Source organism: Bison bison, unplaced genomic scaffold, assembly GCF_000754665.1.
Source record: "Bison bison bison isolate TAMUID 2011002044 unplaced genomic scaffold, Bison_UMD1.0 scf7180017864041, whole genome shotgun sequence".
Classification (NCBI taxonomy): Eukaryota; Metazoa; Chordata; class Mammalia; order Artiodactyla; family Bovidae; genus Bison; species Bison bison.
Genome location: NW_011494613.1, coordinates 3214022 through 3237794, shown reverse-complemented (window position 1 = coordinate 3237794; position 23773 = coordinate 3214022). Strand labels below are relative to the sequence as shown.

General features: G+C 33.5%; 1 protein-coding gene across 3 annotated transcripts in view; it reads right to left on the bottom strand.

The window, feature by feature from the left end:
* Positions 1–23773, bottom strand: part of MIPOL1 (mirror-image polydactyly 1) — a 333558-nt gene that overhangs the window by 207378 nt on the left and 102407 nt on the right. For all 3 annotated transcript variants that reach the window (XM_010835319.1, XM_010835320.1, XM_010835321.1), the window contains 4 exons: positions 19961–20192; positions 17833–17968; positions 16479–16584; positions 2631–2760 (listed from right to left, as the gene is read on the bottom strand). In XM_010835319.1, the coding sequence (XP_010833621.1) occupies positions 2631–2760; positions 16479–16584; positions 17833–17968; positions 19961–20192 (604 nt within the window). The remainder of the gene's footprint in view (positions 1–2630; positions 2761–16478; positions 16585–17832; positions 17969–19960; positions 20193–23773) is intronic.

The window sequence follows — 23773 nt, the reverse complement described above, 5'->3', positions numbered from 1 at the left end:
ACATGTATAGTATCATATAAGAAATGAATCGCCAGTCCAGGTTCGATGCAGGATACAGGAGGCTTGGGGCTGGTGCACTGGGATGACCCGGAGGGATGGTATGGGGAGGGAGGTGGGAGGGGGGTTCAGGATGGGGAACACATGTACACCTGTGGAGGATGCATGTTGATGTATGGCAAAACCAACACAATATTGTAAAGTAAAAAAAAAATAATAATAATAATAAAAATAAATAAAGAGAAAAATAAATAAAATAAAAAAAGAACTCAGGTGTAAAAATGCCACATATGATAAAAGTTCCAGCAATGATTCTTAATTCTTTAAACTAGAAAATTAAGGTTAAACCCAGAGAAGCACTTTGGCTATTGTATCCAATGTAACTTTATAAAATTTTGGAAAGTAGAATTCATAAAGAAAAAGAAAAAAAGGAGTTTAAAATTATTATTTCATAGCTGAGTCAAATAATATTGTTTAACTAAAACACTACATAAGAAATATTTATGAGAACGTTTTTCAGTCTCTTTTTTTAAATTTAAAAGGATCCTTAGGGAATTGATATATCTTAGTGAGAGAAAATGGGGCTTCCGTGGTGTCTCAGATGGTAAAGAATCTGCCTGCAATGCAGAAGACCTGGGTTCAATCTCTGGGAGAAAATAGTGCCTCAGGTTCAAAATTTTCTTCAGTTTCACAACTGATTATTATTCTTAAATTCAAGTAATATTTATACAGAACCGCTACAAGTACTTTTCAATACTTATTAAATCATTTAGTCCTCATAACAACCAATATAAAAACAGCCACTACTTCCACATTTTGTAGTTTCAGAAACCGAATAGTTTGTCCATGGTTGTACAGCTAGGAAGCAGAGTGAAAATTCAAAGGCAGGTAAATGGGTGTGGAATCTATGCTCCTCACCTTGATAATATAATGCCTCTCATGTAAAACAGAAAGTAGAAAATAACTAATTTTTATCAAATTAATTCTATTGGGCTTCCCTGATTGCTCAGTGGTGAAGAATCTGCCTGTGATGCAGGAGACACAGGGGATACAGGTTCAATTCCTGGGTCAGGAAGATCCTCTGAAGAAGGAAATGGTAACCCACTCCAGTATTCTTGCATGGAGAATTACACGGACAGCAAGCCAGACGGGCTACAATCCACAGGGCTGCAAAGAGTTGGATACAACTTTAGCAACTTAGCATGTTGCATGCATCTATTCAATTATCAACCATCTATCCTTCCAGACAGTAGTTTATATAAGCAAAGAAAAATGTTTGGAATAATGTTTCCCTATTGATAAAGATAGTTTTTTGGGAGTAGGCAGTGTAGAATTTACCTAATATTTTTTCCTTTATTTGACAGTGAATTTAATGTTTATAACGAGTCTATCTACTTTTTGAATGAGCCTTCAAAAAACATAAACAAAAAATAATATAAACAAAAACCAAATCATGCTATCTAGTCACAACCTGAGCACTGCAATATTAATTATTTAATGCTTGCTGTCAAATAAACCACCACTTTTTCTGTACCTTTTTGGCTTTTTCGTCCACACCATGTGGCTTGTGGGATCTTAGATCACCAACCAGGGATCAAACATGTGCCTCCTGCAGTGGAAGCATAGAGTCCTATCCACCACACTGCTAAGGAACTTCCCCATGTTTTAATTAGTATTTGACTGTGATCCCTCAGAGAGTCTAGAACAACGCTGGGCAAAAGAAACATTCAATAAATATACGGAGGGATCAACATAAAATACTAGATTATTATAGTCTATAGATGCTCTAGGGCCTTTCTACCCAAAGTGGACTTCTTAGATTAGCATCATTTGCATGATCTGGGAGCTTGGCAAAGTTGCAGAATCTCAGGCCCTGCTCCAGACCTATCTATCAAGAATCTGCATTTTAACAATATTTCCCCATGATTGTAGTGCACATTAAAATTGAAGTACTTCTTTCCAGTGCACTGTTTCTCTAAAAAAGTGAAAGTTAGTTGCTAGGTCGTGTCTGACTCTTTGTGACCCTATGGACTATGGCCTGACAGGCTCCTCTGTCCATATGATTCTCCAGGCAAGAATACTGGAGTGGGTAGCCATTCCCTTCTCCAGGGGATCTTCCTGACCCAAGTTTCTCTAAGTGTGGTCCAGTATTTATCTATATCAGAATCACCTGGATTGCCTGCTAAAAATGTAGATTCTCAGGCTCTACCCTATTTCAGGTGTCATTAAGTTTAAGACTCACAACTAAAAGAAGTAAAAAGTACTGGAGACTATAAATGAGCACAATAAGCAGAAAGCAGTAAAAAAAACCCCAGAGAGCTGAAATAAATTAAGAAGGAGATAATAAGAAGGAGAGGAAGAAAAGAGGAGTCACAAAAGAAAGCAGAGTAAGGGCATCAACAACAGCACTGTGAAGAAATACAGTCACTTTACTGAATGTTTCCCTTTCTTCATCCCTCTCTGCTTTTCGTTTAGTGACTGAAAGCTACTAGCATGACAGAAGTCCTAGAGAAAGACCGGGGATATGGAATTTACCACTGTAATTATAACATTTTTGAACATGTAACCATCACATAATTCATGCACTTTATAAATGCTCCTGATGTCATATGTGGTTTTACAAGCATACGTACAATTTTAGAGACATTTCCATATGCTTGGCTCGTGCAATGGCTTCATCCCTCTCCTCATTGGCTAACTGCAGTCGAGACATAATAGCTTCATCACGTTCTTTCTGTGCAAGATACACCTCTTCAACCAGAGCTACCAAAATACATAATTCAAAATTAGAGAATACAGAAGAAAAAGCATACTTTTAGCAAAAATAAAAACAATTCTTTTATTCAACTGAATTAGCGTCAATTAACCACTTGAGAAAACATTCTTTTAAAGCTACTGCAAAAGTGAGATACCATTTCATACGCATAAAATAAAAAATTAAAACATTAAATAATAAAAAATATTGAGTTTGTGAAATAACGGAAACACTCAACTATATTGCAGATAGGCGTATATATTTCTATAACCATCTGAAAAGCAATTTGGCAATGCTGAAGCTGTGCCTCGTTTATAACCTGGCTAATCTCCTCTTTGGTATGAAGCACATGAAAAATTCTTGCACATGAACACAAGGAAAGAAGCATAAAAATGTTTAGGAAGCATGTATAAAAATGTTTATCTCAACATTATATAATAACAAAAACTTACAAATAACCTAATGTAGAATAACTGGAGCAGGAATAAATTTCTATGCATTAAAAGTGGAATACAATGCAGCATTTAAAATGAATGGGTTTAAAATGAGGGTTGCCATTTCCTTCTCCATACAATGAATTAACTATAGACAAATGGACAAATCTCAAAAATGAAAATCTGAAAAATACAAGAAGTTGCAAAATAAAGCAAATCTAACTATTGTGGATAGACACAATTAGTAAAAATATTCAAACGAACATGAATATGATAAACACCAAGTTCAGGACAGTAGTTACCTCAGTAAGATGATAAAAGAAGAGGAAAGAGGTGAGGACATGGGTGTACACTAGTTTAGCACGGCACATCTCCAGAGGCACCATTTATATTGATTACGATACAAATGACTTCATTTAAATTTCTGCAGCACTATCGAAGGAGCTCATATGTTATCTGAAATTGTCATTTCTCAAGCTGAATTTCTACTTGAAATCTTACATAACTTAAAATATCACTGCAATTTTAGAAAGGGGCTCAAATACTTATATCACTGAAGCACATTTATTTATACTGTCAAACCACAAAATAAACTTAGGAAAGACATTTGAAACATTCCTTTAGGTCACAGAATATTGAGTTTTGTACCAAGATTTGTCATAGATTAATATACTTTTAACCAAGATAGTTACTTTTATATTACTTAAAATATAAGGGGTAAAAAAGAAACCCTGAGAAAAAAATCAACTATATCTTTTCCATAATAGAGTGTAAAATGGAACATGCAATGGTAAAACAAAAGGCACAACCATTTCTAAGAAGCTGAGCCTGAGGCAAGATAAATATTCAATAAATTAATTAATTCATCAAATATTTATATAGTTCCTGTGGCAGTCATCAATCCAGTTTTAAGGAATATGAATATGGTGGTCCTAGAAGTCCTTATCACCCTGCAGTATACATTCCATTACAGGAAAACAGACAATAGTGAGAAAAACAGACCAAAAATTAGATAGGTAGGTATGGAGACATATTGCTTTAAAGGAAAATATATAGAAAAGAGAGTGATGTGGTACATGTGGATTAGAGCAGACTATTTTAGAAAGAGTGGTCAGAAAAGATCTTTTTAAATAAGTGACATTTCAGTACATTCAAATACAGGAAGAAAGCCATATTTATATTTGAAAGTACATGAAGTTGAAGAAAAACTGCAACTAAGGCCCTAGAATATTGGTGAAACAACATCAATATGACTGGAGCACAGTGAGAGAGGGTGAGAGTTCTTGGGGATCACACTGTAAGTCATAGCAGGGAATTCAGATCTGTTACAAAGCATTGGACATGACTTAGAGACTAAACAACAAAATATGACGGTAGCAATGGAGGTTTACGAGCAAGGAAATGACAGACTCACATATATGTTTAAAAAGGAATTCTGGCTTCTGGGTGAGAAATTGTTCATAGGTGGGGCAACATGGAAGCAGATTCCAGTAAAGAGACATAGGAGTGATCTATGAAAGAATTCACATCAATAACCCACAAGAATAACCCTTTCCCTGAAACTTAAAGCTCAGTTCAGTTCAGTTCAGTCACTCAGTCGTGTCCGACTCTTTGTGACCCCATGAATCGCAGCACGCCAGGCCTCCCTGTCCATCACCAACTCCCGGAACTTAAAGCTACCCAGAAGTAAATATGCCACCCTAGAGAAATGACTTCTAGAAAAATAGGCACAAATTGATCAGATCTGTGTTTTAGAGGGAAAACCCAGAGATTAGCATTCAGAGTATCTGAAACAGCAATCAGAGAAAAGCTGTTGGATTGTACATGCCCCTTAATCCAACATTAGATTTTATGAGTCCAGGTGAGAAATAATGAAATCCCGAATTAAGGCAAGGGCAACAGAAAAGAGAAAGAAAACTGATTCAATTCATAACAAAAACTTAAGCACGTATCAAATTTTCAAGGAGAGAAAAATAGGACAGGTGATTTCACTAAGGTACCCCTCCATCTATCAAAAGATAATCTTCATAAAACTCTGAGGAAAACCGGTTACTCTTCTTCCCGCTGCCACATCGATTCCAAGGGGGACGGGGAGTCTTAGTCCAACATTTAAGGAAAACTGGAGTCTAGTTCTAGCCTACCTTCCTGCATCCTCTACCATTATATTTCTTCTAGGTCAGTAGTTCACAAAATATAGGATGTGAAATACATTTTTAATAGTTATATGTCATTTTAATGTATGTTATAAAAATATAACTAGCACATTAAACCTATACCTTATCCTTTATATGTGAAATCTAAAAAAGAATGCAATTTAATTCAATTAAGAATTTCCAATCTTCAAAGATGCTGATAAGGAAAAAAAAAGAGAGAAGCCACAGACTGGAAGAAAATAACTGCAAAGTATGTATATGATAAAAGACTTGCATCTAGAATGTAATTTTAAAAACTGTCAAAGTTCAATAACAAGGAAAAGAAACAAAATTGGGAAAAAAAACTTGAAGACTTTTTATCAGATATACTGATGGTAATAAGCACAAGAAAAGGTGTTCAACATGTTCAGTCATTAGAGAAAATTCAGCTACTCCATTCAAAAGTATTTACCCCCCAAAAAATTAAAGATTATGTCCATGCAAAGACTTAAACACAAATATTCATGGCATCTTTATTTATAATAGTAAAAACTCAGAAACACCTCAGACTTCTAGTAACAGATGAATGGATAAGCAAACTACATAACAAATTGTGCTAGAACAACTGGATATCCACATGCATAAAATTAAATGCTTTTAAACAACAGTTTAGATAAAGTTAAGAAATTCTTGCTATAAACATAGCTTTTGGAAGATCTACTACTTTTGAGTATAATTTTCATATAGTTTTTAAGTCTATATCATTTCTGTTAACTGCTTGTTTGTGGCCATACTATTCTGCTTGTATGCATCAATTCATCACGCTATTTTGAAAAAAACTTTTGCCTATAATATAGTACACAATAGTGAATTTTATTTCCCCCTGTTAGTTGTACATAATTTCTGGTTAGCTGTATACAATCTCCAGTTAGTTGTATACAATCCTAGAAAGGGATTAGAGAAAACAATATGAGATATTATGAAGAATATGGGCTTTGATTCAGATCCAAGGTGTTACCACTATAAAGTTAGGCAACGTGGCTTTTTTTGTATTTCTTAAATTATTTTAGTCATAGTTCAGATGTATAAAATGAATAGAATACCATCATTTTATGGTTATTAGGGAAAATGAAATGAGATGATATATAAAAGCTCTTGGTCATATAAAATGGATTCTCAACAAACATTATATCCATACCACCACTACCATCATCACCTTCAACCCACAGTCTCACAATTTAGCTTCATTTCTAGACACATTAAAAATGCAATTTTGATTAATTTGGATCATTGCTATCTATAATCATTTCAAAATTTCTTACTTTTTTGGCTTTTTCATTGATATAGAAAAAGTACAAATGGGAATTGAGTAAGATTTTATTCAGAACACATTCTATATTATACAATATACTATAAAATCACATTTGTACAAAATATGATACTCTATTTTTTAATTTTTACATTATAAAATACTTCTAATTTGTGGGTCAGAAAAGATGAATAAAATGATGCTAAACAGTGACCTAGGTACCGATTAACATGTATGTTTTATTGCCCTGTAATATTCTGGCATATCAAAAGGTCAAAACACAATTTGTGTGCATGTGAAGTCATTTCAGTCGTCTCCAACTCTTTGCCACCCTGTGGACTGTAGCCCGTCAGGCTCCTCAGTCCCTGGGATTCTCCAGCCAAGAGTACTGAAGCAGGCTGCCATGCCCTCCCCTCCAGGAGATCTTCCTGATGCAAGGATTGAACCTCTTTTGTCTCCTGCAGTGGCAGGCGGGTTCTTTACTGCTTAGCTCCACCTGGAAAGTCCCAAAGCACTATTTACTAAATTTTTAATGCAACAGGCTTCTATCACTTCTGTATAATGTGATGAGATCTTTATAAAGTGACATTTAATGTAAGCTGTGTTCTACTTTATATACAATAACACTTGATTGAAAAGGTAAGGCTGTGACTATTAAGGGCTTTTAACGTCTAGTTTGGAGAAGGAAATGGCAACCCACTCCAGTAGGCTTGCCTGGGAAATCCCATGGACAGAGGAGGCTGACGGACTACAGTCCAAGGGGTCACAAGAGTCAGACATGACTTAGTGACTAAATGACAACATGAAAACCCCAGAGTTCCAAAATATTAACTCTTATATTCAGCATCTGCATAGACTTACTTAACATACTTGGTTGCCTTATGACCATCAGAGTTCTTTCATGCCCACCTGTCTTTAGTTTGTTTCCTGATATTTGTGGCTTGCCTCAGCAATTCCCAACTTACTGTGACATTAGAACATTATTTCAGTGGCTTAATTCTACTTTATTAAAATTTAATGGGGTAAATAGCACACTTAATACATTATTGGGCTTTCCTTGTGGCTCAGCTGGTAGAGAATCTGCCTGCAATGCAGGAGACCTGGGTTCGATCCCTGGGTTGGGAAGATCCCCTGGAGAAGAGAAAGGCTATCCACTCCAATATTCTGGCCTGGAGAATTCCATGGACTCTATAGTCCATGAGGTCGCAAAGAGTTGGACACAACTGAGTGACTTTCACTATCTCTATGCTTAAGGATAAATGCTTTACATCAAGAGTTTATTTGGTCCTATGTGATAAAGAGAAACCGTTTTTTTTCCTCTATAATGCTGTATCAATTCTAAATATATGAATAATGTGTGCATTTAAAGGAATATTCTAAGGTTAAAATTTAAAATACCATAAAACACACACGCACACAAAATCTGATTATGCATTTTATAAATGTTATAAAAAGTTTCCCAAAAGTATTACAAAATAATAATTTCAACAACTATACTAGGTTATATGTGAAATTTGTTGATTATGAAAAACCTGACTCTTTTTCTAGAATTCAGTACTTTTAAAGAATCAATATGCAACTCTCAAACATTTTTAGTAAAGAAAACTTAATTGTAAACACAGAGCTTTTCCAAGGTAGATGACTATTACAAAGTTCACTAGAAAATCAATATAGCATTTTAGTTGGAATTTGCTCATTAAACACCCACAGCTCTAATGCAAATTATGATGGAATGAATAAAGCAAATACGTATGCTTCTTTCTTTTTATTAAATGTAAAATCTACTGTTAATTGCATCTCGTATGTCATACAAACTTTTCTCCTTAACTATTAAATAGAAGCTTTAACAAAAGTCATTAGAGATTCTCTTTCTTTGACTTGAATAAATTTCAATATTTGTTCAGTAAAGGTTCACAGCAGTTAAATTACATTAACAAATATTATTAGCTACTATGTAAGCCAACCAAGTAAAATACTTGTATTGTAGGTAAAACAAATCATTGGGTGTTTACAATAATATTTGGATATCTCCATTTTTAAACATGGTTATCAAATATCCTATAATTCTTAGTCAAATGAGAAAGATTCAGAGAGGATCACCCCAGTCCCCACCCCTAAATACTCAAATTTGTTTAGTAAGCTAATTGTTTTCTAATATGGGCAAAAGTAAATATGAAGAAGCTGAACCAAACTAAGTATGAGTTTATTGAGTCAAGACAGAGTACATATTTTCTTAGTAGAACCCAAGTCTATTGACAAACCCATATTCTACACTTCTCAAACTACTTTTAAAATACAGTAGAAGACGGTTTATTGGAAAACATTCTAGTTTAAACATCAAATCATAATTTTCTAAATAACATAATTTGGAAGACAGACATTTCCCAAGAAAAAGAATCCATTTAACATCCTCAAGGTAGTTATTTAAATAGAAAAGGCTGAACTGCAGAGAGGGAAGAAGAAATCATTAGGATTTGAATTTGAAACATATGAAATAATCACTGATTATAATTCAAATTCCAAAATTCTAAGCAATAAATATAGGTAATAGTTTGGTTAAAGATTACCAAATTTCATATGGTATGAATATTTTTTATTATTGCTTTACATGAGGTTACATGAATTCCTTGCAAATAATATTTAATGTTTTATGAAATCACAATATGTATACATTCCAGAACCACAAATATTACACTATATCTTAATTTCCTTAAAATTTATAATTTCTCTTTCTTGGCATGAGTTGTTTATTGTAAATTAAACACAGGTGGTAAATATCACACACCACTAGGGAACTAACCAACATACTTCAAGTAGTTTGATGGTTCTGTTCTTGGCATTACCTTGCTGAATTCAACTTATTTCTTCAGAATTTCTTTAATAAACCAGAATATTATTTTTCTAAAACTGGGATAAATGTTCAACATTTTACACGATTATTCTGTAAATAACCTTTTTTGATTGAAAAATAATACACTCACTGTAAAAATGTGGAGACGGAAATATTTTGCATAGTTTTGTAATTTTCTGTGTATATTTAAGATAAATAGAACATGTTTTCATATTCTTTAGTATTCATCAAAGGTATAAAATAGAATAGAATAGACTTTTATCATAAGGACATGACATATTTGACTGAACCAGGATGCTCCTAAAATAAGATTTTACACCATTTCCAATTATTCACTATATGAACCACACTGCAATGACCATCTTTCTACACAAATCTTTATGTATGTACATAGACAGTGACTTAGGAAAATTCCTACAAGTATGATTACTACATTAAAAATCAGCTTTTTAAGCTTTTTACTATGTTTTAAAATTTTCCTCTGTAAACTTGCTATAAATTTATACTTCCCAAGAGTATAGAAACTGCCAAAGATTAATTAGAAAATTATACAAAATACTAAGTTTAAGGAGCAAAACTATTAAAACAGCAACTTTCTGGCAAAACCTGCCATCATTACATACACGTATTTAGTACAAATAATGCCAAGACTATATAAAACACTTTCTAAAAATGTGATCTTTACATTCAAACCTTCAATATATCTGATATTAGCTACAATTTTTAATGTGAAAGAGATAAGCTTATCTCTGAAGTATTAAAATCACTTATTTTATGCACTTTTGAGATATAATTTTAAGGGGTATTTAACCTATTTTCTGCACAGAATATACACTTTAAATTTTAATAGATACCAATGGGAAAATTCTGTGAAATATAATTGTTACCTAAACATTTTCCTCTTTAGAATTAATTAAACATATGCAAAAAGTCAGGAATCATTTTTTGAGAAGTCTTTTGTTATTTTTGTTTTAAATACCCAAATTGCATGATAAGCTCTCAAATGCTTGATATCATGCTAAAGTCCATAGCATGCCATACCTAGTAAAATATTTCCAATTGTTGGTCATTGTTATGTATAATGGTTTTTGTTTTTTCATGTTCATTTTGTTGTTTCCAGAAAAATACAAACTTTTCTAGGGAGGGAGGTTATAAAATTGGCCGTACTCTACCTGTAAGCATTATTTGACCTACCTCTCATTACAATTTTAATACTCAAAGGATTCTACAGCCAAAGATAGTAATATAATTTGCATTCTATCAATATTTCTACTTGCTGCATTTCACAGATATGGACCTTTTTGTTTTAATCTGAAATAACTAGCCATATTCTTGAAATCCTTTTTTCTTCCAAATTAATAAATATGCAACAGAGATATATGTGGTGTTCGGTTCAGTTCAGTTAAGTTCAGTCATTCAGTCGTGTCCTACTCTTTGAGACCCCATGAATCGCAGCAGCCAGGCCTCCCTGTCCATCACCATCTCCCGGAGTTCACTCAGACTCATGTCCATTGAGTCAGTGATGTCATCCAGCCATCTCATCCTCTGTATCATTATATTAATACTGTTACAGCATTTAGGTTTTAGATTAAAGGCTAGCATATTTTATTAATGCCCTATGCACACGTGCATGCTAAGTCGCTTTTGTCGTATCCAACTCTTTGTGAACCTATGGCGTGGAGACTGCCAGGCTCCTCTGTTCATGAGATTCTCCACGCAAAAATACTGCAGTGGGTTGTCATGCCTTCCTCCAGGGATCTTCCTGACCCAGGGACTGAACCTGCACCTCTTTCGTCTCCTGCATTGGCAGGTGGGTTCTTTACCTCTAGTGCCACCTGGGAAGTCCAATGCCCATTATATACACAGAGAAATGGAATTCCAATGTGTATTATTTCTTAAAAGTAATAGTATGTTATTTTCTGTTCTTCTGATATACCAAACTAAATGACTCTTGTTCTTCTTAATCATTATATGATCAGCATCATCAGAGATACGGTATACAGTAACAAATAATTTTTTTACAAGAGAACAATGTACATATTTTCTTACAACAATTTTTATTTTTATGTGTTAATTAGTTGGGTATTTTAATATATTTGCTACAACAGTAGATGATATATCTACACTTTTAACATTTACATATTAGTCTGAATAGAAAAACATAAGTTACATATTTCAGGGATTCTATGTTCTGATGCTTTGGACAATAAACTTATTTTGTCTCTACCAAAAATAAATGAGAATTCTCTGTAATAAGAAAGACTTAATTGTTTTTACTAGCAGTCTAAATTTGGATGCACAGAAAAGAATTTGTTTACCAAGAAAAGGTGGATTAAATGCTTGCAGAATCAGTATGGTATGCTAACTAATAAGCAAACTACATAACCACCGAATTATATGTAAAATGTAACTAAGAAACAGATAGATTTATATAAGGAACTAAGGAGTTCTTTTGGCTAAAACCCAATATTGGCCTTATTTCAGTTTAATTGGAAGAGGATCTCAAATTCATCTTCTCCATGAGATATCAGGAACCTGGATTTCTCTTTGTACCAAAGGTTAATAAGAAATGTGTCTGCAAAAGTCAAACAGCATTAAATACCAAAAACTGATTATTATTCTACAGCAGTTGTTCTGTCATTCATAATCTCTCCATGCTCCAACCTTCCACAGCTAATCTTTAATGGATGACATGCAAGAAAGAAAAATAACATATAGAGGAAAGATTCTAAAGATAGGGTTTAAGAAATAGAAAAATAAGGCTTTTAAAGAAATATAAATATTCTAAATGTCACAAAAATAACTGAAAAAACTAAATAAATATTCTTTGTGAAAAAATTCACACATCATCTGTATACTATAAATGCAATAGGTTAATAAAAATTAAGATATTAAACACTAAAAAATGTCCACTGAGATTGTTTCAGAAAAATGAAAGGTTTATTAACAAATTATTTTTAAAAGTAATAACATCACCCACCTAAGAGAAATTAAATTAAGTGGATGCAAATAAGGTAATACAATACTATCTCTGTCAAAATCAATTTAAATAAATGAAATTTTGAAGTGTTTGTGATTTAATCACTTTTATTTAGATGAGAAAAGATACTTACTTAAAGGACAATGTTTTAGTTGTGCTTCTCTGAAATATCTCCTAGTATCTGAAGGTCATACACGCCAATAATTTACATCATATTATCCACATGTATAATTTAATGAATTAAAACACAGTAAGACCTATGTAGCATATATTTTCCTTTATTTTCTTCTTGGTAGAGATTTTAAAATTTTTCATATTTTCAAACTTTCCAAACAAATTTAATTCTGAAAAGTCAGGGAAAACTAAAATCTATGTGGATAAAATGAAGTAAAATATATATTTTTAACATGGAATATAAAAAACAAAACTATATATAAGTAACTATGAAATAGTTATTTATATTAGCTACACTTGATATGCCCCCTATTAGATCAAGAAGTCTTAAGGAAACAAGATGCTAATATCATCTCCTTATCATCATAATTACCACTTATTGAGTGCTTTCTAATGGGTTAACTACTTCATAAACATTATTTCACTTAAATGTCACAGCAACCTATTAAGCAGGTTTTAACCAAATCTTAGAGAGGCTGTCACTTACACATGATAAGTAGTAAAAAGATTAGAACAAAGGTCTGAATCCAAAGTCTAAGTAAGCATTTACCACCATCTACTACAATGACGTATTATGAATAAGAAGTGACTGCAAACAAAAAGACATGTCTGAAATACCAAATCTGTCTTATTTGCTGATGCATATTTAGTGCCTAGCACAGTGTCTAGTACATACAAACCCTTCAATAAATATTCCTTGTTTAACTTTTAAAGAAGTTAGCATAGTTCCAATTAAATGCCTACTAAAAGTATCAATGGCAGTGATGCTGCTGCTGCTGCTGCTGCTGTCAAAAAAGAAGGGGAAGGTAAAAAGTCAACCATTTGAGATTTTATCGATACAGGATACAACTGCACTTCAAACTCATGAAATCACTTTACAATGATAGTACATTATTCACATTAAAAACTAACAGAGAAGCAAAGGAAACAGTAACAGTCTACATGAAGGTTTACCATAAGTATATATCAGATTAAAACCCAAACCTTGTGCATCCTATTTCATTTCAGATCCATATTTAAGTAAAATGTATTAGTGATAATACATTTTTCAGTAATTTTTCTCATCATCCAATCCCGGTTTCCAAACCTTCTTCTTTCACTTTTCTCTTTATTTCCCTCTTAAAATCTATTAACAGTAAACTATAAATTCTAACTGAAATCTAAACAGAATAAAAATATTATCATGACTTCTGACATTATCAAAGGTTTAAGAATTTCATAAAGATAAAAGTAACCAAATATTAATATTAGCTACAATTTACTGAGTACCAGTTATACTCTAGGTGCTTCTATACATTATCTCTAATCCTTAAAATAATCTGGTAAATTAGTTAATATTTACATCTGACATGGGAGAAAGTAAACCAGGAGAGGCTAATAAGTAACTTGCCCAAAGGCACATGGTTGGTATTAAGGGTCAAAGCTGTGATTTGAACCTTAGTCCATCTGATTTGAAAGCTTATAGTCTTCCCGTTGCTTCAGTCTGTCTCACAGAGTACTGGGAACGTTTTGCTTTTATATGGTTTTGACTATACAAGATTCTTATTCTTATGAATTATACTATCAACTGGGGGGGAGATAAGATGAACTAAAAAAATACATATATGTTACATAATAGAGACATAAAAATAAATAAGGGGAAAATCAGAAAGACAAGAAAAACAGCACAGGTAAAACGGCAAGATTTGATCAAAGCCATTACATGGATTTCATAGAATTTTGGTTTATATAATCTTTATGTGTCAAACCTATCGCAGGAATGATTTTAAGATTAGAGAGCAAGTAACAACAACAAAAAAAATCACATCTTTTAAAAGTAACATTTACTTTTTCTAATAGTAAATCTAATCCACGCTCAATGCAAAAAACCTGAAAAGGCAGAAAACTGGTAACTGAAGCATTTATACATCCATTCACAAAACCAAAATTTGACTCTAATTTTATATTACATATATGTATATATAGTTTTTTAACAAAAATTATATCAAGAATACAGCTTACCCCTAATTTTCACTTAACTTTGAGTCATAAAGTTTTTCTCATATCATTAAATATTCTTCATAAATGGTTTTAAATTATTGCATGATGTCTCATACCATAAATGTACCTAAATTTATTGCTATCATAACTGATACTGATACAAATATTCTTATTTATATAAATATTTACAAATCATATACTTAAAGAAAATGGCTATTTCCTTAGAATATCACATATTTTAATTATCATTTTATTTGAAAAAACTATAGATGTACATTTTTGTATCCTATTTGCAATTTTCAATGTCCAGATGTTTTAGCAAGTATTTCTTTTAATATGGAATATTTTGATTTAAAACAGTATTACTTAGCTCCAGAGAAACTATATAGCACTTTCATTTTCATCAACTTAGGACGTTATAGAAATATACTAAACAGCTTTCAAACATTCAACATTAAAGTATTTTGTCATTAATGAGAAAATTTGATTAACAAGAATCATAAAGCAATCAAATTCTTTCCATCTTATGCAGGCATGACTCATACTGTTTAGTCATAGGGAATCCTTAAATATATACCAATAAATAAATATTTAAAGTATACGATTAGCTATACTATACAAAAGTTTAAAGAATAAATATGCTTAATCAGTTTTCCCCTCTAAGAGATAAATGAGCTATGTAGACATATTAATTCATGATTTTCAATAAATCACAATGGCTTAAACCTTAATAAATTATATCTGAAAGACATATACAAAGTTAAATTATAACGCAAACACTAACAACAGATGTATTTCTTATAATACCATTCTAGCAATTAGTACACATATTTGATTATAAAAAGCCAAGAAACTTAAGTGTTCTAAATTTATATTTGAACTATCCATTTTAACATACTGTTAATTTTCCTTAAAATACATTACTTTCATATTTTCCCACTAAAAAAGAAACAAAAAATTCACAGTAGTTTAACATTAATCAAAAAACAAATATCTGGTATTTGGCTGGAATATTTATTTCTCATCATCTTTGTTATATTTTCTTAGTGATGTTCTACTTTGCACAGTAATGTTTTGAGGACATATTATACCTGTTAATTGTATCTCTGACCTAAAATACCAGAATTATTTCATATAAGGCAACCAGGGTAAGTGATTCATAAAGTGATTTAGGGAAGGAGAGAAAGCAAGAGAAAGAGTACATCAGAGATAATTGACCATATCTGTAACACATCACAGATACATTTAAAAAATTTTCTCCTCACAAAGACTCATGAATGAACATAGACTCCAAAACATATTTTAGGCAGTCATTTATAATCTTCAACTCAGGCAATCTTTTACTTTAATCTTTTCAGAGAATACATTATCTTCATCATCATCCATGTCATCAGATGAAAATTAACTTCACAAAACAGATTTTTGAATCAAATGTAGGTTTCCACTGGCAATGAATATATGACTATCTTCATACAAAGAAGTATTTCCTCTCAACAAGCTAAAACAATAAGTGGTATCTGAACCGCTGGGATGAAAGGTAGAGGCACTGGTAATCATTATTCCCCCTTGTTTGTTCAGGCCCTTCCAACAAAACAAACAACCTTTTTGTGATTGGATTGACATGGTGTTAACAATGCATTTAATGCCCAAATCAGTATGAATACAGGTAAAGCTCTCACTAATACCAGTACCAGGATGTTAAAGCCACCTATTTTCTAAGCAGCCCAAAAAAAAAAAAAAAAAAAAAGAGCCAGAGCTTTCCCTCCTTTGGCAAATAAGTTAGCATGCTAGTATTCACCAAGCCACATCAGATAACAGCTTTGCGTATGATTTTTAATGCCATATGTTAATACTCATATGCAATACCTGCTGTCTTTTCAGCAATTTGAGCTTCTGTTGCTTTTTCTTGGAGTTCCAGTTTAAGCTTCAGTTTTCTGTGTTCTTTATCTTCTTTACTCAGTTTTTCTTGAAGCTAAAAAACATTGAAAAAAACATGGATTCTTACGAATATATCCCTTGCACAAATATAATTAATCCCAGTGTTAATTTTTACTTTCTCTAAACCCTTATAGAATAACATATTAACTTTATGAATATATAACTCTTGGGAAAAAACAATCTTTAAGGTTTTAAGATAATTTACAAAATAATAATTACCTGAAATGACATAATAATTATAAAAACATTTTAATATACACTTAATAGGCAAATGAAATTAAAGAAGGAACATTATTATTATTAAATATACTGTGACAAAAAGCAATCTGATAAATTCTTTTGTCTTAAAGCAAAAGGCTTGGAAGGGATCATTGTAATAAAATAAAGGATAGCACAAATTACAGCTTCTCTTAGTAATTCTAATATTTTGAAACAAAATTAATTAAGATAATAATCTTAATATTTGATACAAATCTCCCTTTGAGAATGCTATGCCATCAACTTCCATTTAAGTTGGCACTGGCACCTGATTCATAATTGGTATGCAATAAATAACTGCTAGATGAAAGTACAGAAAATATCTCATGCTTTCATATGGAGTCCTTCCAAATGTTTTATTTTTAATTTCTCCCTCGGCTTTTGTCGTTTGTGTTGTTTTCCATCAGACATGATCGACACTCCTAACATCATGTTTCAGTTTGATTAGGTCAAACAAATAGAATATTAGAATCAGAAAAGTATATAGAGGTTAAAAAAAAAACCAGCAAGCATAGAAAATGAACATTATTTAATAATATTACTTAAAGCTCAAAGGAATGTAACTAGAAAAAGAGTCAGAAGTGACATGATAAATTAGATTGGACAAAATACAGCAATATAAGATAACACAAGGTAAATGACAATATTTCCAAGCCTTGCTACTTTAAAGTTTACATGTAGTACTGAGCACAGGGCACAGATACTACAAAGAAAAAAAGTTAAGAAAGTAACATGAAACCAATGAAGTAAAACTTGAATTTTATAGGCACCTATGAAAAGTACTACAGATTATGAAAAAGCGAGTGATATTGCAAGCCACCAAGGCAGGAAACAAAAGAAACTGCTCTTCATAGCCCATGTCTCAGTTCAATCATACCCTGAATGGCATGGTATGGCAACGGCATAAAGCTACTGTTCCAGGATTAAAGTACACAATAAAACTGAATTATGATGAGTGACAGCAAACTTAGAAGGCCAATAACTAAAAGTATGCTCTACAATTATCAGACTTTCTATACTGTACCTTTTTATTGCTTGCTTTGAGAATGTTCAATTCTTTTAGAAGCAACGCTATTGTCTCCTCTTTACTGAAATCTGAAGTAACCTGACAAGGATTCGTACATTCGCAATGCAAATCATTACTTCTGTGGTCCATGATGCTGTAATGAAGAAAACTATTAAAACAATATACACATAATTTCCACTCTACAGGATCTGTACATTTTATACTTCAAACAGGGAAACAAGTTTAACAATAAATGTGTAAAATTACTTAATATAAAATTTCTCTTAAGAAAATACTATGGATGAAAAAGCATAAACATCACAAATTCACAGAGGTACTAATACACCAATCTCACAAGGAAGAGTTAAATCTGTGAAAAACATTTGGTAATAACTATAAAGATTCATGCAGGAGACCCAGGTTTGATCCCCGGGTCAGGAAGATCCGAGAGAGAAGGAAATACCAACCCATTGCAGTACTCTTGCCTAGGAAATCCCACAGACAGAGGAGCCTGGAGTCTGTGGGGTAGCAAGAGTTGGACAAAACTTAGCGACTAAACCACCACCACCATAGAGATGCATACTACTACTACTGCTACTACTACTACTACTACTACTTCTAAGTCACTTCAGTCGTGTCCGACTCTGTGTGACCCCATAGACGGCAGCCCACCAGGCTCCTCCGTCCCTGGGATTCTCCAGGCAAGAACACTGGAGTGGGTTGCCATTTCCTTCTCCAATGCATGAAAGTGAAAAGTGAAAGTGAAGTTGCTCAGTCGTATCCGACTCTTAGCGACCCCATGGACTGCAGCCCACCAGGCTCCTCCATCCATGGGATTTTCCAGGCAAAAGTACTGGAGTAGGGTGCCATTGATGGTTCAGTACAATTAAAGAATTCAGTTTTTAATGGGTTATGAATATTAATTCAATTTGTACTTTTGGTCAGGACTCCAGATACATTCTTACTTTTCTGAAACTGGGAACAACAAATAATTTTTCATTATAAATGACAGAATATCATATTTTCATTATTAAAGTCACAGCATATTAAAAATGAAAACCTATTCCTGTGACACTTAGGGGTAAGCAAAATAAATTTTTGACAATGTGTATGCTATTTGAGAACAATAATTAACTTGTTAGCAAGTACTATAAAGGATGGGAAGGAAAAAGTAGATGACTTTAGCCCAGTCTCTACTATTTACCTTTCCTATGTGGTTATAAAGTTTATCACCTTTTCATTCATCCCTACTTCCCAAAAATATACTCCAATCTGTACTTTCATAAGACTATAACTGACTGCCAAGAGGGTGGAACATATTAACATTATCTACTTCATTATATATCAATATTCATTAACATACCTATTTCATAATTTTTAAGTAAATAGAAACAGGTATTCCTACATAAAACTCTGTTAAAAAGTATTCCATAAATATGACTTTGTCTAGACTGAAAATACAATATTTATATTTCAATATAATTATAAATTAGTCATTGAGAATCTTTAAATGTAGCAATATTTTCATAGTACATGACTAATTATCAAAGTATTTTACTCTTTTAAGGAAAAAGTCAAAGGTGTCACAAATTCAAATCTCTTCATAAAATAGGTAGATAAAGTGAATGGGTAGAAACTACAAAATGTAAAATATCAAGGAATGTAAACAGGAGAGTAGGTGACCCTTCTAAAAGAAGTCAAACTCATTTAAATGAAGAACAGTGCTGACCAAAAGCAAAACATATCTTTGGGCTTGTCTTTTCGTGGAGCTGCCAAGTTATGGTTCTGATGAAAAATATACCATTTTCATCAATGTAATAGTTATTTCCAGATCCTTAATGAAAGGTCACTTAAAACAATACTCAACAAAATATAAAACCTCAGGACCAAACAAACAAAAACAAAACAATTAAAAAAAAAATCCTCATGACCTTCATTCAGGCTCATCCTGTGCTTTTTCACTCAGTGACTTAGACACATTATATTAACGTAATGAAAATAACAGAAAACTCCCCAAATTCTAATAAGTTAACCATACATCAAATTAGGGCCACATTAAAAAGAAAGGGAGCAACAGAGGGAAGAAGAGAGGAAGGAAAAGTTCTCCCAATTCTTACTTTCTAAATCTAAGGGTGCTAGCACTCACTTGGATTTTCCTGCAGTGCAGTAAGCTGTCTCGTCACCTGGATGAGGGCTGACAACTTGAAAATTCCTTGATCTCTGCTCTGGCAGTTCTGTGCTCTCATATGTAGCTTCATTAACTAATTCATTGGATTTCTGATGCATGCTTCCCTTAGAATTCACAGGCAGTTGCTCATCTGGCTGGGTATTTTTATTTCTGCCTGTAGTCTCTTGTTCAAGGTAACTATGGGTAATGTCTGCATTTAAAACAAAATAAAAACATGATATTTAAAACATCGTTACATATTAAACAGATCAAAAGAGTATTTTTCTGTAAATAAGTGGTCTCGTAGCTTTAAACATGCACTTACTAACCTTACTCCTATTGTAATCAGACAAACATGTACAGGGTGATCTTGCTATTAATGCTTCCATTTCCAGTCAGACAGCAGAGTAGGATGGTGGTTTACAACCTTAAGTGTACATCAGCTGTGTGTGTGTTTAGCCACTCGGTCGTGTCCAAATCTTTGCAACCCTATGAACTGTAGCCTCTGTCCATGGGATTTCCCAGGCAAGAAATACTGGAATGGGTTGCCATTCCCTTCTCCAGTGGATCTTCCTGATCCAGGGATTGAACCTGTGTCTCCTGCATTGCAGGCAAATTCTTTACCGACTTAGCCAGCAGGGAAGTCTACATCAGCTGAGGAGTTTCTAAAAATCCTAAAGCTCAGGTTCACCTTATACTAACTAAATCAAGATCCCTGGGTGTGATCACAGGAGTCTAGTATAAAATCAAGGCTGGGAACCACTGATTTAGGTTATTATTTTATACATTACTTTTTTTTCTAGAATTTGAAAAACAGGATATGGTAAGTTAACTGATTACAGTGAAGTGATAATGTGCATGGGATTCTGGTGTCAGACTGAGTTAGAATCTCGTCTTTGCCAAACACATAACTTTGGGCAAGTTACTTTACCCATCCATGCCTCAGACTTTGTTAAATGGAAACATGATACTGCTTACTTGAGTTGCTGCAAGGATTAACTGAATTAATGAAGACAAAGTACTTGGCCTACTGTTTGGCCCATCAATAAATGTTAGCTATTATTTTGATAATAAGCATCATCATATTAAAAGGGAAATAATACAAGGAGAATTATTTTTAACTTACCTTTCATCAGATATGTATAATAAATTAGAGAATATTTTGAAAAGCTTGGCTATCTCATAAAAATGAGTTACCTCAAGCTGTAACTATTAAATAGCTATTCAAAGGAACAGTGTATATCTGATTTATAGTGAAATTCCGGGGAGAAAATGACACATAGACAAGTGAACAAAACAAACTCTCTAAACCAATAAATCAGATCAATGACCACAAATACTGATTGAAACCAGTACTTTATTATTTCCAATAGAAACAATTCGTCAATTTTAAAAAGCAGGTGAATCGCACCTGCTTGTTTATGATGCCTTCTTTAATTTGTCACACTTAAAATCCTTTTGAGGCAGAAGAGTAGTTTTACAATAAAAATAAAATAGAGAAACATAAATAAGGTACCCCTCACAAAGCACTCATTCTTCCAGAAGAAATTCTTTGCTTATATATATATATGCTGAAATTAGGTATAGCCAGTCATACACTCCAAGTCCTGGACATTGTCTATTGGTGGCTGAATGCTAAACCAGAAAATATTCATTTTTGGTCAATTACTCTTAAATTTACTGAGGGCATAAACTGGGAAAATATGCTATGATAATTACATATCTGTGATATTTCATTATATTCTGTTTTAAACTTTAACAATTATATGTATCTGAAGGTTATTTGTTGGTTCTTGAAATTTCAAAACACCTGATCTGCTATAGATGTTCATCATGCTACATTTCTAGAATAGGCTGGTATTAGTACCCCCAAATATGAAAGAGGTATTATAAAATTTTATAAATGGACACTACGGAATATCACTAGATAATATCATTAACAGACCAGGCTTTTTAGCACCTATGACTTTTTTTTTTTATTTTATTTTTAAACTTTACATAATTGTATTAGTTTTGCCAAATATCAAAATGAATCCACCACAGGTATACATGTGTTCCCCATCCTGAACACCTATGACTTTTAAAGTAATTTAAAGAAAATTACAGCTATAGAAAACAATATCAAAACAACAAAAATTGTCTCCAGAGGCATATCAGAAGACAACAATTCATATTAGGCCCTATGCTATTCTTCAGTTTATGAAGTACAAAGATTCTTCAACAGGTAAAAAGATAAGCCAAGGAGCATAGCCAGTAAGGAAAAGCCCCCAGTTCCCCACTGTTACTGTTGCTGTTCAGTCGCTCAGGTGCGTCCAACTCTTTGCGACCCCACGGACTGCAGCACACAAGGTTTCTGCGTGCCCCATGGCAACACCTTATCAATTGCTTCAGAATCTTAAGTCTTGACTCTCTGACCTGTTTTTGAGAACAAACATATCGTTATCTGCAACTTGTCCCAGGTTTTCACCTCTGTATTTCTGGATGTAATGTAACATCTCTCTTCATTTAGTTTTTATTTCTAACTCTGAGTGCTGACTTTACCTCATCCCTGATATCTATATTACTTTTCATTACCACATTTATAGCTCTCTTTCTTACTTCAGCTTCTCTCTCGTGTGCTCAGTCATGCACTGAGTACACAGGCACTCACAAGCACTCACTCTTTGCAACCCCATTGACTGTAGCCCACCAGCATCCTCTGTCCATAGAACTTTCCAGGCAAGAATACTGGAGCAGGTTGCCATTTCCTACTCCAGGGATTGAACCCATGTCTTCTGCACTGGCAGGTGGATTCTTTACCACTGTGCCACCTGGGAAGCCCCCACTTCAGCTTCAGTTCAGTTCAGTTCAATTGCTCAGTCATGTCCAACTCTTTGCGACCCCGTGATTCGCAGCACGCCAGGCCTTCCTGTCCATCACCAACTCCCGGAGTTCACTCAGACTCAAGTCCATCGAGTCAGTGATGCCATCCAGCCATCTCATCCTCTGGTGTCCCCTTTTCCTCCTGCCCCCAATTCCTCCCAGCATCAGAGTCCTGTCCAATGAGTCAACTCTTCGCATGAGGTGGCCAAAGTACTGGAGTTTCAACTTTAGCACCATTCCTTCCAAAGAAATCCCAGGGCTGATCTCCTTCAGAATGGACTGGTTGGATCTCCTTGCAGTCCAAGGGACTCTCAAGAGTCTTCTCCAACACCACAGTTCAAAAACATCAATTCTTCGGCACTCAGCTTTCTTCACAGTCCAACTCTCACATTCATACATGACCATTGGAAAAACCATAGCCTTGACTAGACGACCTTTGTTGGCAAAGTAATGTCTCTGCCTTTCAATATGCTATCTAGGTTGGTCATAACTTTCCTTCCAAGCAGTAAGCGTCTTTTAATTTCTTGGTTGCAGTCACCATCTGCAGTGATTTTGGAGCCCAAAAAAATAAAGTCTGACACTATTTCCACTGTTTCCCCATCTATTTCCTATGAAGTGATGGGACCAGATGCCACGATCTTTGTTTTCTGAATGTTGAACTTTAAGCCAACTTTTTCACTCTCCACTTTCACTTTCATCAAGAGGCTTTTTAGTTCCTCTTCACTTTCTGCCATAAGGGTGGTGTCATCTGCATATCTGAGGTGATTGATATTTCTCCCGGCAATCTTAATTCCAGCTTGTGCTTCTTCCAGCCCAGCCTTTCTCATGATGTACTCTGCATAGAAGTTAAATAAGCAGGGTGACAATATACAGTCTTGACATACTCCTTTTCCTATTTGGAACCAGTCTGTTGTTCCGTGTCCAGTTCTA